Source organism: Amaranthus tricolor, chromosome 7 (assembly GCF_026212465.1).
Source record: "Amaranthus tricolor cultivar Red isolate AtriRed21 chromosome 7, ASM2621246v1, whole genome shotgun sequence".
In the NCBI taxonomy this organism is placed as follows: domain Eukaryota; kingdom Viridiplantae; phylum Streptophyta; class Magnoliopsida; order Caryophyllales; family Amaranthaceae; genus Amaranthus; species Amaranthus tricolor.
Window position 1 is genome coordinate 27,847,513 of NC_080053.1, and position 15,880 is coordinate 27,863,392.

General features: G+C 31.9%; 2 protein-coding genes across 3 annotated transcripts; both read left to right on the forward strand.

The window, feature by feature from the left end:
* The first annotated feature begins 5,059 nt into the window (after positions 1-5,059).
* Positions 5,060-11,316, forward strand: LOC130817469 (uncharacterized). 2 transcript variants are annotated; one of them, XM_057683191.1, is made up of 10 exons: positions 5,060-5,309; positions 5,451-5,494; positions 5,573-5,621; positions 5,741-5,847; positions 8,007-8,081; positions 9,354-9,429; positions 9,533-9,584; positions 9,660-9,998; positions 10,152-10,319; positions 11,178-11,316. In XM_057683191.1, coding segments are annotated over exons 1-8 (459 nt in total). In that variant the 5' UTR covers positions 5,060-5,254; the 3' UTR covers positions 9,661-9,998; positions 10,152-10,319; positions 11,178-11,316. The 2 variants fall into 2 exon arrangements, with proteins under 2 accessions (XP_057539174.1, XP_057539172.1); XM_057683189.1 differs by having other exon boundaries at positions 5,061-5,309; positions 9,533-9,998.
* Positions 11,317-11,585: 269 nt separating this feature from the next.
* Positions 11,586-15,863, forward strand: LOC130817468 (RING-H2 finger protein ATL8-like). Its single transcript, XM_057683188.1, has 3 exons — positions 11,586-11,756; positions 12,051-12,148; positions 14,858-15,863. Exons 1-3 carry the CDS (start codon positions 11,586-11,588, stop codon positions 15,234-15,236), a joined length of 648 nt encoding a protein of 215 aa, XP_057539171.1. The 3' UTR covers positions 15,237-15,863.
* The last annotated feature ends 17 nt before the right edge of the window (positions 15,864-15,880 follow it).

Genomic DNA, 15,880 nt, shown 5'->3' on the forward strand with positions numbered 1-15,880 from the left:
ATTATCCAAACTAGAAATCTTTTATCCCTCTAATTCTCTTCCCTTCCTTTTAAACAACGCGAAATATATATATATATATATATATATATATATATATATATATATATATATATATATATATATATATATATAGTCAAGTTCAAGTGAAAACCAAACTTATATGAGAACCGTGAGAACCAATCTCTTCGATAAAAATGTGTTACTTTTTCACAGAAAAAATGTTACTTTTAGACAAAAAATGTTACCTTTGTTTTTAAAAAAATCTGGTACTTGTTAGCAAAAAAGTATTACTTTCAGAAAAAAAATATATAAATACAAAGTAACACATTTTTTTCGAAAAGTAACACCTTTTATATTAAAAGTAACACCTTATTGTGAGTTTTTTTCAGAACTTTTTTCTTAGAGTAATAATTTTTCGCCTAAAAGTATCATCTTTGTTTTCAGAAACAAAGTAACACTTTTTTGCCTAAAAGTAACACCGTTTTAGTAAAAAAGTAATACTTTTTTGTCAACCAGATTGGTTCTCATGATTCCTATATAAGGATGGTTCTCACTTGAACTTCTTTATATATATATATATATATATATATATATATATATATATATATATATATATATATATATAGGATCAAATAAGAAGGATTTTAAAATGAGAGGGGTGAGAAGGATTTTTGTTTGATTTTGTATGGTTGCTATATATACAAAAAAGGATACTATGTTATAAATTAAGAACATTTTAAAAATTATTTCAGTTACCTTTCTATGTAACATAGTTAACTTTACAATTATGAATTTTGGCTCAATTGTGACTATAAATTTTTTTTATTTTAGTGATATCAAGGGTGTAGAGTCCTTCTTACTTTTCTCATTTTTAACCCCTTCTCAATGGATCCCACCCATATATATATATATATATATATATATATATATATATATATATATAAAGAAATTCAAGTGAGAATCATCCTTATATGAAAACCATGAGAACCAATCTGTCTAACAAAAAGTGTTACTTTTTACTAAAAAGATGTTATTTTTAGACAAAAAGGTGTTATTCTTATAAGCTTGGTTCTCACTGAAACTTGACCATATATATATATATATATATATATATATATATATATATATATAGATTGAGGATCTGATAGGAAGGGGTTTAAAAATAAGAAGGATAGAAAATAATTTCATCCGTTAGATCTTTTGATTAATGGTTCATCTTGCATGCGGTTCAAAACATAAAATAATGTGATGTTCTTAATTAATATGTGATACTTTCTATATAAACATGTGTCACTTGAAAGTATGATGTTTTCTACATTAATGTGTGATGCTTTCTTCATAAATATGTGTTACTAGATTTTCTGCTGAGACAATTTTTTTTAAACCGTTAGATCTTAATCAATCAACGGTAGTCCCTTCTTATTAGATCTCTACCCTATATATATATATATATATATATATATATATATATATATATATATATATATATATATATATATGGTCAAGTGTATGTGTTTGACCAAAAAGTCCAAATTGGCTAAGGTTTATCCGCTTATCCGAAATCATCGTTGGGACATGCTTCATTAGTATATTATACTTAAATTATTTAATTGTTAATATTAAATGGCGGTAATTAAAATAATTTGTTGTATACTTTTATAAAATGTATCATAAAAATGGGGTTTTTTTTTCACAAATCCAACACTATTAAAGCAAGAAAAACCTACAATTATTGTCTTGTATGACGGTCCTCCTCCAGCTCATGCTCGTGATGAATACTTGCATATTTGTTTGGCTTCAATAATGGACTTTTTTCAATGATGGTTTTCATTAGAAGAAGATAGGAAAGCTCCATAATCATTGCATGAGTTTTAGTTATTTGTCCTTTTATATCTGCTACATTGTTAATTTATATTTAAAATCACAATGCAACATATTCAAAGGAACGAAGGATTATAACTTCGTTTGAAGTCTATCAAACAAGAAAATCACATGCACTTTTAACCTGCTATGTGTTCTCTTTTTACTGAAAATTTAATACTTCTACTAAATAACCGACATGGTAAATTACAATAATACATATAAGTTACGACAAAAGAAATACTAATCGTTGATGTCAACTAATTTAATCGATAAAGTCTGGTGAAGATATTACCTATGATCTGTAATTGAATTCTGTCAACAATATTTGCCTTTGTCTCTCCTTACTTTTATTTGGAGTTAGTAGGTTTGGATCCCCCACCTTTTTGATCATCTTTTGGAGGGACATTTACAATTGTAGTACCTGAATCAATAGGCTTAACCTTGAATCTTTCCATTCTAAGACTTCCTTCAACATCACCAAAACTCATACTCCTTTGCCTCATCATAATCTCTCTACTACTCTCTTTCTCCAATTCTTTTGTATTCCCCATTTTATTGAATATTATCTCTAAATCCTTACGATGAATCGGCATTATTTTGTAGTAAATGTCCTTTCTTCGAACATACAATTGCCTAAAGAAATCGAGCAATGATACTAGTCGAGGATCCACCAAGGGTAATAGTCTTGTCTTTGTAGATATCATCTCATTTAACGGAGTCCTTTGAAAAGGCGTATTGCTTTGTCAGTTGATTGTTGAGGTCGTCTCCATGTCCCCACCATCGTCATCCTCTAGCTTGTGATCGTGCTCATGCTTGTGTGCTTGCTCATGCTCAAGTTCGTGTTCTTGCTCATGCTCGTGCTGGTGTTCTTGCTCATGCTCAAGCTCGTGCTCTTGCTCGTGCTCCGCTTTCCTATTGATGGGTTGATTTTGTTCTAAGTCTAGCATTGATGAGCTACCACAACAATTTCCCATGCTTTTTATGAGAGGAGAAATTGATTAAACATGGGTATGGTTAAGGATGCATAAAACATATATACTTATATGTGAAAATGATAAATTGAATGACCTAGGATTATGTTGTATGCTTGTGCTTACAAGAAATTATGTGTGAAGAAACATTCAAATGGGTTAAAATAAGAAAAAAAAAATTGCTAACAACCAATTTATTAATACCAAAATATTGCAACAACCACTTTATAAAAATAATTTGGTGTACAATTACTTTATTATACATTATTTTTGTGATAAAAATTTGATTCTTACTAATTATAAAAAAAAAAATTAGTTTTTCTTACCCATGTAAATATAAATTCCCTAATTTGCTTATAATATATTATTTTTGCATAATACCATCAATTTTATGACTTAGGTCATATTTTTATTGAGTTTAAACGAGATAAACATTAAATGAGACTCGATGTAAATTTATTCACATGAAATCAATTGTTGAGAATTTTCTTAGAAATAATTGACTAATTGGTGGACAAAAATAAATTAATGGCCCAATAATTGGTATTCACGTCCAAGTTATGTTTTTCTTTTTCTATATAATTAAAATTAAATTGCCCAAGAAAGTGCTACATAACTTGCCACCACGTGAGATAATTTTAAATAAATAAGTAAAAAATATAAAAAGGTTGTATAATAAGTAACTTCTGAAAATATTTTTCAAAATAAGCACTTTTTTTCCATAGTATAGGTTTGAGGTTGTTCGCTGTTACCAATAGCAAATAAAGAAGCTTGGTCAAAAAAAGTTAAGGTCTTTGTTCGCTGTTAGTAACAGCGAACAAAGATTTTGACCAAGTTTTTTTGTTCGCTGTTATTAACCGCCGACAATTACAACTCTATTTTCACTTGCTATTTTTTTTTTTGAGTCTTGTTGATTTTACAAGGTTAATTTATAGGCTTTTAATTATTAACTTCCCTATTTTATTTCCTACAAGTTTGGGAAAATTGATATGGGATTAAGTATGATTTTATTCAATTATATAAAGTGCCTAATGTTATTTTAATTAAAACCTAAATTAATTTTTCTATTTTATTTCCTACAAAATTGGGATAGTTGATAATAATGAATTAAGGGTGATTTTATTCAATTATTAAAAGTTTTTAACGTATCTTTTTGATAATTAAAAGCCTAAAAATTTAAAATTTTTAATTGCTACGGTTTTTTTTTATTAAAACCTAAAATTAATTTTCCTATTTTATTTTCTAAAAAATTGGGAAATTGCTAATTATTTTAATTGAAAACCTAATATTAACTTTCCTATTTTATTTTCTAAAAATTTGAAAAAGTTTATAATTATGGAATTATGGTTGATTTTATTCAATCAAATAAAATCACCCTTAATCCTATGATATTTAATTTTCCCAAAATTTTAAGAAATAAAATAAAAAAGTTAATAATTAAAAGCCTACAAATTAGTCTTGTAAAATTGACAAGACCCAAAAAAAAAGCAAGTGAAATTGGAGTTGTAATTATTCGTTGTTAATAACAGCAAACAAAGAAGCTTGGTCAAAATTTTTGTTCGCTGTTACTAACAGCGAACAAAGACCTTGAGTTTTTTGACCAAGTATTTTTGTTCGTTGTGTGAACAAACCCGAACTCGTGCTATGGAAAAAAAATGCTTATTTTGAAAAATATTTTCAAAAATTGTCTATTATACGACTTTTTAATATTTTTTTTGCTTATTTGTTTCAAATTTTCTTACTTTTGAACCATTACCCACAAAATTGCTGAACTTCAACATGACTTTTTTTCCATGAAAAAAAATGTTTCTCCTTAATTTATATTATATCTCTATTAAGAAATTACAACAATGGCATATTACATAAAAATTACAACCATTATAGAGAAGGCGGAGGAAAGAAATGATTAAATGAATTTAATTCCAAAATCTTGTTTTGATAAGACAATACTTATACCAAATTACGAACTGACATAAAACTATATTCTCAATCTAATATTATTTACTCTTGAAAGAAGGCTATAAAATTTCTTAGGATGACCAAGTGTTGGAAATCTTGGAATATATGGAGTATTATTGTATTAGTTGGTAACTCTAAATTAATTTATTTGTTTGTTGTTGATGTTCTACTTGGGTTTTTTGGTCGTTTTAATAAACATTTATTATATTGTTATGGTTTTGATTAATAAATAATTAATTTTACACAATCTAATTAAAATAAATAACTCTTAACATTGAATATTCCAAGAAAATGGAGGGAGTATGAACAAATTCTACCATTTTGGGGTGCAATTTTAATTTACAAAAAAATTTGAAAACATATTTCAGTTATTGTTAAGCGGGAATTGAAAATGGAAATCTGTTTAGTTTACTCTGCTTTGCAAATCCCAATTCTATCCGCCATCGTTGCTCCTGTAAACCATGAGAATCAAACACATCGCTTCCAAGAAACCAAGGAGTAGAAGTCCTCGTCATAGTTACTTTTCTTCTTTCTTTTTCTTTTTCCTGTTTTTTTATTTAGTTTTCTAGGTTTGATTTGATATAATTTGATTTGATTTGATTTGATTTGATTTGATTTGGGACTAATTTCATATTCAAAACCCTTTTCTCTTTGCAGAGATTTCCGCAGCAACTCCATCGACTCCTGCTACACCACAATCGGTTCCTTCCTCTCTCTTTTCACTCTAATTTTTCTTCAATTTGTGAATTTTAATATCTCCGATTTAATTGAACTTGCAGACTTCTCCAACTCCAAGAAGAAAATCGAATGTTACTCCTGCTACTCAAAGTAATTCTTCTTCAATTATTTTATCCGCGTTTGATTCAATTTTGAATCATTAATTAATACTGTTGAGATTTTTTCATTGATATCAAAATTGCGGTTTATTCTAATAATATTCCATACAGAGAAGAAGGCCCACCGTTATAGGCCGGGAACTGTGGCGCTCCGGGAAATACGAAAATATCAGAAATCTTTTGAGCTGTTGATTCCTATTGCGCCCTTTGTTCGACTCGTATGTAGCTTTTTGTCATTTTTCTGTTTAGTACTCCTATTAAATTACTGTTAATTTGAATTGCATTTTATGTGTTTGAGTAGCTGATATGTGCAATGTTTAGTGAACTTGTTTTTATAATAACGAAAATGGTTTATTAGATAACAATTATTTTTAGGTTTAAGTGAAATGGTTGAACTTAAGTTACATTTCTTGGCTGCTAGAAATTATATGGAAGTATGAAGCAATATTGCTGGTTATCATTTGAATACATTCCTGATGGTTCAGACGTGCCCCATATTATTAGTACATGAATGACCAGTACAGTATAGAAGTATAATGTTTCGTTTCCTTGAATATGCTACATTTGCATTTTTACTTTTTATTTAGTTTTGGTTTTAGTTTAGGAGAGATTAAAGACGAAATTTTGAAATGTGTGAATGGTATAAATAAGCGATTATATGTGTATATGAAAATTGATGAGAGATAATAGGACCATTTCCGTAAAAGGTAAATGTAGCTAATTTAGTTGGACAAACTAAGAAGGAAAATATAGCAACTTTAAAGGGACAAAAGTAGTATTTTCTTATTCCTGAGGTTCCAGTCGTTGTGTTAAGCCGATGTGAGGTGCAGTTGGTTGCTTGGGTCCTTACTTTGGGTGGTGGATGGTTGGTGGTTGGGTGTTGATGTTTGTAGACTGTTGATTAAAGTAGGATATATGGTAATTTTTTAAGAACAAAGGTTACTCCAAATAAGAAAGTGGGAATGAGAATTCGTTTTTAAGAACAAAGGTTAACAAATAGCCAATATGAGAAATTGGAGTATCAGTGATCTTTCCCTTAAATGATTTTCATTCCACATCTAGGCCTGCATACTAAGAAGAGAGGCTCGTAGACCAAAATAAACATAATTTATACATTGATATAATATATAGTCACCTTGCTGCAATGGAACTGCGGAAGCAAGCACCGATGTGTTTTGACATTTCATTGTTTTGTTGACGAAAATTCAACTGCATGTCTTCACTTGGCTTGTGCATGAACAAGAGCTAATTGCTCTTGCTGAACCTCTCTATTGCTTCATGCTCAAGACTGAGATGCAGGAGAACCACTGAATCATATAGACATAAGGTCTATACTGGCCAAGCTGTGGTCACAAGTTCATTAATCTTTGCAAGCTATGAGTTAATAGACCCTTTGAAAGTTGAAATCCCCAAATTGGGAATTCTTCCAACTGTCCCTTTGAGAGATCATGACCACCTTTTTTGATCACATTGGAAGCCTAGTTGTGTGATTATTTCACCAAATTGATTTAGGTAAATGCAGCTGATTGAGCCCTACAATAAGAGAAAAATGCTCGTACTTCATTATCATTTTTTCTAAAATATCACCATCCAATTTTAGATTCAGATGTGTAGCATGTTTTGCAAATTATAATGTATAGGATCGGATTCTGCTTCATGCCTTATCTGTTGTGCAAATAATAATAACATGTTTGTAATCAATGTGCTCAGCCAGTTAATCTCTACACGTATGCAAGTCGGGAGCACAAAAGGACAAAGATAATTAGTCAAATCGTTTGTTATGATTTTATGAAATGAAGGAATAGGGAAATCCTGACCATCTAGAAAAGTTTGTTGGAGTTCGTGCATGGCTAGCCTTCAATTTATGTAAAAAATATTTCTAGAGGGTTTTCACTCAGAATTATTGGAGGGTTTTCACTCTTTCCTCTTGAATAGGTGGTAGCTTGTAATCAGGGGAGACTGAAGAGCTATGTGAAAACCTGCCAACTTTCCATATGGAGAGCTATGTTCATTTAGAAAATCGTTTGTCTCTCTTACCTGATTTCTTTTTGGTTAAAATCACTTGTGAGGCGGATCTTAGCATTTTACTGCAAGTAACTTCAGCTCAACTATGTTTTCTCCATGGTTTTATTCTGTGGCCACCTTATTTTTATAAAATGATTCTTAGACCTGAGTAAACATTCTGATCCTTCCTTTCTTTTGATGTGTATTTTTTTCTTTCTTTAGCTTCAATTGTTATTATGTACATCAATTCTTTTTGATCATTGCTTCGGTGCTTCTTGTGCCTTTCATTGTTGGAACAACATGCAACTTTTATCTGTTTATCTTTTGTAGTTTTTAGATTTTTGCCGCACTGACATGCTTAGTATCCTTCTAGGTCAAGGAGATAACTCATCATTTCTCACCTAATATTGGTCGTTGGCAGGCTGAAGCCCTGGTTGCCCTTCAACAGGTACAAACCTCTATTGAATGAAGTATGTTTTTGGCTCAAGTGAATACCTGCTAAATTTTTGTTTATTTAAAGATCATCTGAAGTTTTGTTTCTTAAAATTCTTGACTCTTAAATATATTCTCACGTCAGAACTCAGATTGCAGTCTGAAATAAAGATTTGCCAAAACATACTTCTGTCTATATGCTGATCGTGCTTCTTTTTTTTTTCTTTTTTTTTTTGCATTTGGACATTTCACAGCTTGCTTGTTAAATTAGCTGTCAAGAACGGATGGATTTTGTAATGTGTCGGGCAACTAAATACTACCTAATGGAGAGAAGTAGATTGAGAAACAAAAGATTGTTTACCATAAGAGCAATCGACAAAGATGGTATATGATTGTTAGAAAAGACTGTTTAAATTATCCAATAATAAAGACTTGTCTAACTTTGTTCTGGAAGTACTCGATTTGTAATGTTTTGTTCTATAAAAGACTTCCCTTCTTCTCATGTGATGATTTAAGCTTATGAAGTTGCTAACATCTGCCCTGATTTGGATTTGTGAGAGCTTTTAGGCATCTTAAAGGGACAGAGGCAATATTGTTTTAGTTAGTGGATTAAGGTAGGCTAAGACCAGTAATTACAACAACAAAAACAAAAATAATGTCAAAGCCTTAATCCAAAAAGTTTGGGGTTGACTACATTAACCAATATATCAGTTCCAATGGTCATGCACATGGATTCTTCTTTTCCAATTCATTTCAATTTTCTACGATCTCAATTTGTAAGTCTAGATCAGTCATATCTTTTTCCAATCTTGTCCTTTAAGTCATATTTGGTCTTTCTCGCCCTCATTTTAAGTCAACCGAGCTTCAACTTTCTTTCCACCTTACCGGTTTGCTAATACCCCGCCCTCACCCTTCCCAAACCATCTTAAACGACTCTCTTTCATCTTTTCCTTAATATTTGTAACTCCTAAACCATTTCTTATATCTTTGTTTCAAATTCTATCCATTAAAGTATGCCCACTCATCCGTTGAAGCATTTGCATTTCCGCTACTCCCATAATTCTACTATAATGTCCTTTCTAAAAGCCCAACATTCTGATTCTTTCTTATAGGCTAGATTAGTGATTGTTGAATGAATATGTGGACAAATTAAGTACTTGCAAGTCAATAGGAGTCTTACTAATGGAGTCACTAATCCTAAAAATGACAATGCATTGAAGTTAACCTCCTTTTCATACTGGCCTTGTTGATTTCCCAAGTGCTGTGTCTAATAGTCTGTCAATTATAGGCCTCAGAAGATTTGATTGTTAATCTATTTGAAGATGGTATGCTTTGTGCTATTCATGCCAAACGAGTTACACTCAGTAAGTAATCAAATTCCACCACTGGCCGCTCTTATATAGTATAATGTGTATGTTTTTCCTTCTGGGCTTCAAGTTATTTCTGAGATGGTGATTCTTGATGCAGTGAAAAAGGATTTGGAGCTTGCCCGAAGGATCGGTGGAAGAGAAAGGGGATGGTGATGATCATTCTTACTAATATTTATTGAGTAACAATTGTATTAGCATATGATTTGATCATTCTTATCAAACAGAAATCTTTCTGCATCGAGAATCAAGTGCTGGTCATACCCATAAAGAATTTCTCATCACTGCTTGAGACTTGACAGGAGATGCTTCCACTAATAGACTGTATCATCAAACTTGTAAAGAAATGTTCAAATATTTAGTGGTCTGAATTTTTACAATTATAAGTATTTATTATTATAAAGCCATTTCATAAGATGCTACTTATTTTAAGTAGTTTTTAATTAACATAGCATTGCTTTGGATGAGATGTTTTGTTTGTCCAGCGTCATTGATGAGTTACCATTTGGTCGAAAAGATGGAGAATTGGATTTTGTTTTAATTGGAGCAGGTATTATATTTTCTAGGTAAGATTCTAAGATTAAATCTCACCTAATTTTTCTTTTTTCTTAGCCTACTATGTGATTCAAGAAAATATTATCATGTGTTTTGATTTAGCTATCACCGCCTTTTGATTGAGGTGGGGCAACATGGGTGATTGTTGTGGTGTTCTTGATCAGATTTGCAACGAATAAAGGGCATGCATCAGATGGCGCAATTGGGAATGTTTTGAGACCATGAGTCATCACAATTTTTTTATGGTTGGATTTGGATCTAGCTAACACCCTTTAAGGTCCATGCAGGGCATTATTAGTTGACATGGCTACTAGGTCTCAAGCCAAAACCTGGTACTCCGACGCCTTCTTCTCCTTCTTGAGGTTCTCAGCGATTTCTTTTTAAGAAACGTTAAGAACCTCTCAGCAGTTAGATTTATAAATCGTTAAAAATCTTAATAATTTTATTTGATTTATTTTATGTATGTGAATGGTAAACTTGTCAAGCTAATTGGTGGTTCAGATCATCATGATAAATTGTTTTTGACCAAAATTTATCTTATAAAATGCAAATTTTCTTTCAATTTAATTTATATATGAAAGTGTTTTATTATGAGATGAGTTCATGTAATTAGCATACTTTTCTAATTGATCATTTTAAAATTGTAAATGATCACTTCATAAATCATAAGTGATCACACTGAAACTATAAAAAGTGATTATAACTGTAAATAATTACTGTTAGACATTAGATATATGTTGGATCAGCTCATTAGAAATGGTCTTACTTGAGACTGTCTCGTTTGAAAATATTTGTTTAATTTATTGTGATACTATTTTAGAAAAAAATATTCAGTTAACAAAAATATGCTATTCACCTCACTTGTACTACAAGAAGTCTTGAACCACAGCTATTCACATGTTAATTGTTATGTTAATTAAATCCTCCGTCAACTCTTTTCTTTTCAACTTGAGTTTCGAGTTTTCAACTCGTATCCCAACCTTCACTTTCTCAAAGTTGAAAACTCATACATTCTCTCTCTTCCAACCAAATTTCTTCCATATGAAATTTTGAATTTTGATGCAATTTCACTTAACATCACGTCAATTCATCTTTGTCAACTTTGGTGCAGAAATCTAGCACACTTGTTCTTCTTTTACACATGAATTCCGCTGCAGAAATCTAGCATTTATATTGCTTTTTTGTTCCAGTAATTCTAGGGTTTCACTCGAAGATTGATGCTCCAAGGTCATGATAATTTGACCCAATTATTCTCTGTTTTGGCTGTTTTGAATTGGTTAAGCACGATTTGGAACTAAATTGAAGAACGGAATCTAGCACTCAAGTGATTTTGTCTAGCGTTTTCACACGCAAATGGATACTCCAAGGTCATGATAATCTGATCCAATTATTATCTGTCTTGGCTATTTTGAATTGGTTAAATACGGTTTGGAACTAGATTGAGAACAAAATCTGGCACTCAATTGATTTTGTTCCATTTCTAGGTTTTCACTCACAAATTGATGCTCCAAGGTCATGATAATCTGACCTAATTATTCTCGGATATTGGCTATTTTGAATTGGTTACATAAGATTTGGAACTAGATTGTACAAAAAAGATGACATCTGCTAGAACAAATTTAGTGATGACAGTGATTGGATTTGTCGTCAGTACGCTTTTTATAATGTTCATATGCACCAGACTCATCTGTGCTCGAATTCAATTGCGTGCTTCTCGTCGACTTTTGCGTCGTCATATTGCTTCTTCTTCTAGATCTAATCTCAGTGCTGTAAGTTTATCTTTCTTAATCAATTCCCCGCACCTCTCTTATTTCTTTTAATCTCTAACTTTCCATAAATCAAACGTTCAGGCTTTAGTGGACTGTAGACTTAGTTTAATTAATAACCCTTTCTCCTTGTTATGGTATATTATCTGTTTTAGGTAACTTAAGATCAAGTTTGGCAGTTTAGGCACAATAATTAGTAGGCAAGAATGATTACGACTTAGGAAGGGATATTGGGTTCGGTTTCACTGTTTTATTAATTTAGTGTCTAATTAATATGGTCAACCGTAATTTCCGCAGATGGAGGGTGGAATGCATGGTGTAGAACCTCCAATTGTTGCCGACTTTCCAGCCAAAAAGTACGGTGATGAATATTTTTCCTCGGCCGATAGTGGGCAGTAAGTTCTTTGTCATTTTTTTCTTTTTATTGGATTCCATTTTTGTGGTATTGATTTTCTCACGGTTTAAGTCCCTTACTCGCTGCTATTTTATTTTATGGTTCAAAAGTGAGATTGAAGTGGGATTGTTGTGATTCAATTGTTTGTCTTTCTCATAATGTTTTCGTTTTAGTGATCATAGCTTGAAACTCGAATATCTTGAGTTTTCAATATTTTTCTTATGCATTTTTATGGAAATCGGAAATTGATGATATTGGATTTAGAAGGTTAATAGTGAGTTCAGCTGCCTTTTGGATGATTTTCAACATTGCCAGTTATGTGGATTCACTTATATTTCCCATCTGCATGGGCTTATTATAGAATGTAAGCACTGGGGAGTGGAGATGCATTCTTTGTCGTATTCCTGTAGTTGTATTACTGTCCAATAGGGGCTATAGGAACTTGAACCACTATTTACCTCATTTGTACATATAGCTTTAGTCTATTAGAATTTAGTGATCTGCTCCATGTTGAAATAACTTCCCTCTACTATCATTTGCTTAGGCAGATTTGTACATCTTGACTCTTGTCAGCCCTGTCAATTTCATTGAGCTTACTGCTGTTTCGGTATAGGAGACAAGAAATGGATAACCTTTTCCTCAGACCTTATATTTGTGAATTGTTATCCGTGATTTAAGAGAAGTCTGTTATTGTGAGTAGAATACAGCTGCAGCTTGCATGGTGTTATATTTTCTGTAAATTCATTATATTGTATTCCACTTGGTTTTAGCCTTGTTTTTCCTTGTATATTACTCTGTCTCCCTCCCTCTTTAACTTTGAGTTAACCGGATTTGATCATGTCTGTTGGAAATTCATTGTATAGTACAACTTCCACTTTGTCCTTCCCTCTTGTTTCCTTATTAGTTGACCAGGTAAGTAAATGATATGAGAATAGTCTTGACCTCCTCAAGTAAATGATATGAGAATAGTCTTGACCAAAGTCCAGGTATAATCAGGTGCTTGTTGAGAAGTTTTGCTTAATGTTGGAAGTTCAATATTGATTGAAGGACAACAGAATTAACCTGAACTATTTATGATCACCCGTTCCATGATATACTGAAGCTAATTTTGATACTGTTGGAATTTTATCCTTATTGGCATGCATTACTGTTCATCACTTAAAATTAGGCACTCAAGTTTTCCATGGTTAAATTTTGGCCTCTGATTTCTAATTGAAAAAAAAACGTAAATAAAATGGTGACCGATTGACCCTACCTTCATATTAGAAGCACTCTTATAATTATAACTCCCTCCACTTCATTTTTTGGTTATATATTTAGATTTTATACATTGAGACAAATCTTGCAAGATTCCACGTGGATATATTTTAACTTTTTATATATGCATGAAAAATCATGTTTAAATTTATCTCTTTGTATGGATCTTATTGAAGAGTTAGAATGTGGAACCAAAGGAAATTCAATCCGTTGTGCAACATTAATGGTGATGCAATAGTGAATTGGAACTGATTTTTTAATATGATCCACACTATAACAATATGTGTTTAGTGTTTTATTGAATCTTACAATCGTCATAATTTACAGTATTGACTGGCTGACTACTATAAATGGATGAGTAATATATTGAAGCTGAATTTGTGGTTTTTTGATAGTACAATATTTTGAGGTCTTGAGTACAATCTCTGATGTTAGAGTTTTGAACTTTTGATGAAGAAAGTAATGAAATTGCAAGGAAAATTATATAAATCGAGTAAGAAATTGAAAACCATTGAAAATGGCTAAGATTGATGGCTTGTAACTTGTTACTTATGAGCAGAGTATCATCTAAAATTGAAAACCATTGAAAATTGAGTAATTGAAAATGGCTAAGATTGATGGCTTGTAACTTGTAACTTGTGATTTATATAAATCGAGTAAGAAATTGAAAACCATTGAAAATGGCGAAGATTGATGGCTTGTAACTTGTGACTTATGAGCAGAGTATCATCTGAACTAAAACAAAGTAGGGTTTGATTTGTTGAATAAAATAGGAGAAGCTGAGTTTGGTATGCTTGCCTTCCTATGTGTACTTGTTCTCTTGGTTACTGGGTTTGAATATTGGTCACCTTTTCTCTCTTTTTTACAGAAGATCACTGACTTTGAATTTATGGATGAGACATAATGATCATTTTGGTTTATTTTTTAAGGGCTTCCATTGAACTCTTTTGTAACCATAATTCCACAACATATTACATGTTATGCTTGTTATAAAATGCACCCATTATAAATTTATTATGCAATCAAAGATTCGCTTTCCATTGGTATTAGAATAATATTCAAGTCTTGTTAAAATGTATGCCAATTATCATTTATGAATCAGAATGGTAATTGTGTAGAAATTGGTGATAATGGGAAATTTCCTTTGTTATGATAAGTAAAGCTTTTTACTTTGACCCCTTTATTACCCAACCCAGAGTATGTCCTTTCTTGAGCGATTGGACTATTTTGCAGCTGAACACAAACTATCTAGCTAGTTAGACGACCACTTGCATTTTAAAATATTATCGTTGTTCTAGGTGCTGCTTAATAATAAATCATAATACATGGTCTTGCTGTCTTCAAACTTTCCTCATGTATGTGCTTGTCGTAAGCACTGGATGCTTTTCCAATTTAATTGCTCGAGCTTTGTTGTCTGTGATATTTATTCGACTAATGTATTGTACTCTTGTAGATGCTCCATCTGCTTGGCAGAATATCACAAAGAAGATGTGTTGCGTATACTGCCTTACTGTGGCCACTACTTCCACATAAAATGCATAGATATATGGTTGCTACAGCATTGCACCTGCCCTGTCTGTAGGATATCATTGCGTGAGACTAATGAGAAGAAACGATCTATGCAGTTTATGCCAAGTTCTCGATCGCATCGTAACACTGATTTTCCTTCAGTTAGTAGATTTCTATCAAGGACGTCCGAAACGCATAGGTCAGATCCTATGCCAGAGAATCAGCTAATAGAAGCAGCCAGAGATAACTTGGCTTTGCCTGAAGAAAATGTTCTTGTAAAAGACCACACAGATAAGCATGTAGTGTGCCCATCATCTGCTTAACCAAGTTATTTGCTGGAAGTTTTGGAGTCTTTGAAGCTTGTTTTTCTCCTCTTGTTGGCTGTTGCTTTGTACATATCTTTTCTGTCGTGAATTATTTCAAGCTAACGGGAGGATTGCTGGTTACCGTCTACTACAAAGGCCGAATTGATCAGAGAAGTAGTGTTTGATGTTTCACATTCATAAGCTTAGCTGCATGAAGCTGGTGTATTTGGTTAGCGTGTCTGTTCCTGGACTATGTGGATTAGTGCTAGCCAATACGATAGACAGCAACACCCAGTCTAGAGTTCCCTCAGATAGCAAATTAGCTAGTTTAGGTGTCCGTGCCATGGCTCATTGTGTCAAGTCTGGGTGTGTTCGATTGAATTTATGGTTCATGATTGACAGTTAGGAAGTAGAATTAAAAGTAGTGTACAGAGCAAATATGTATAGATATCAGTTATCACATGATCTGCATAGAAGGAAACTGTTAAGGATTCCTCAGTCTGCCTTGCCTTTTATTTTTGTTTCTGTCAATGTACACTACTGTGTCTGTCAAATTGTATATCTTCTCTTCTCAAAACTGTTTGTTTTCTCTTTTCCAGCGTATATTTGTTTGTTTTCTCTTCATAAAGTGAGAGAATATGTGGATGAGTTGAAAAATAAGT

Coding starts and splice junctions, on each gene's coding strand:
- LOC130817469 (XM_057683189.1), top strand. CDS start 5,255: ATGAGAATCAAACACATCGCTTCCAAGAAACCAAGGAGTAGAAGTCCT. Junction 5,622..5,740: donor TGTTACTCCTGCTACTCAAA/GTAATTCTTCTT, acceptor TATTCCATACAG/AGAAGAAGGCCCACCGTTAT. Junction 9,430..9,532: donor TGCCAAACGAGTTACACTCA/GTAAGTAATCAA, acceptor TTCTTGATGCAG/TGAAAAAGGATTTGGAGCTT.
- LOC130817468 (XM_057683188.1), top strand. CDS start 11,586: ATGACATCTGCTAGAACAAATTTAGTGATGACAGTGATTGGATTTGTC. Junction 11,757..12,050: donor CTAGATCTAATCTCAGTGCT/GTAAGTTTATCT, acceptor TAATTTCCGCAG/ATGGAGGGTGGAATGCATGG. Junction 12,149..14,857: donor TCCTCGGCCGATAGTGGGCA/GTAAGTTCTTTG, acceptor GTACTCTTGTAG/ATGCTCCATCTGCTTGGCAG.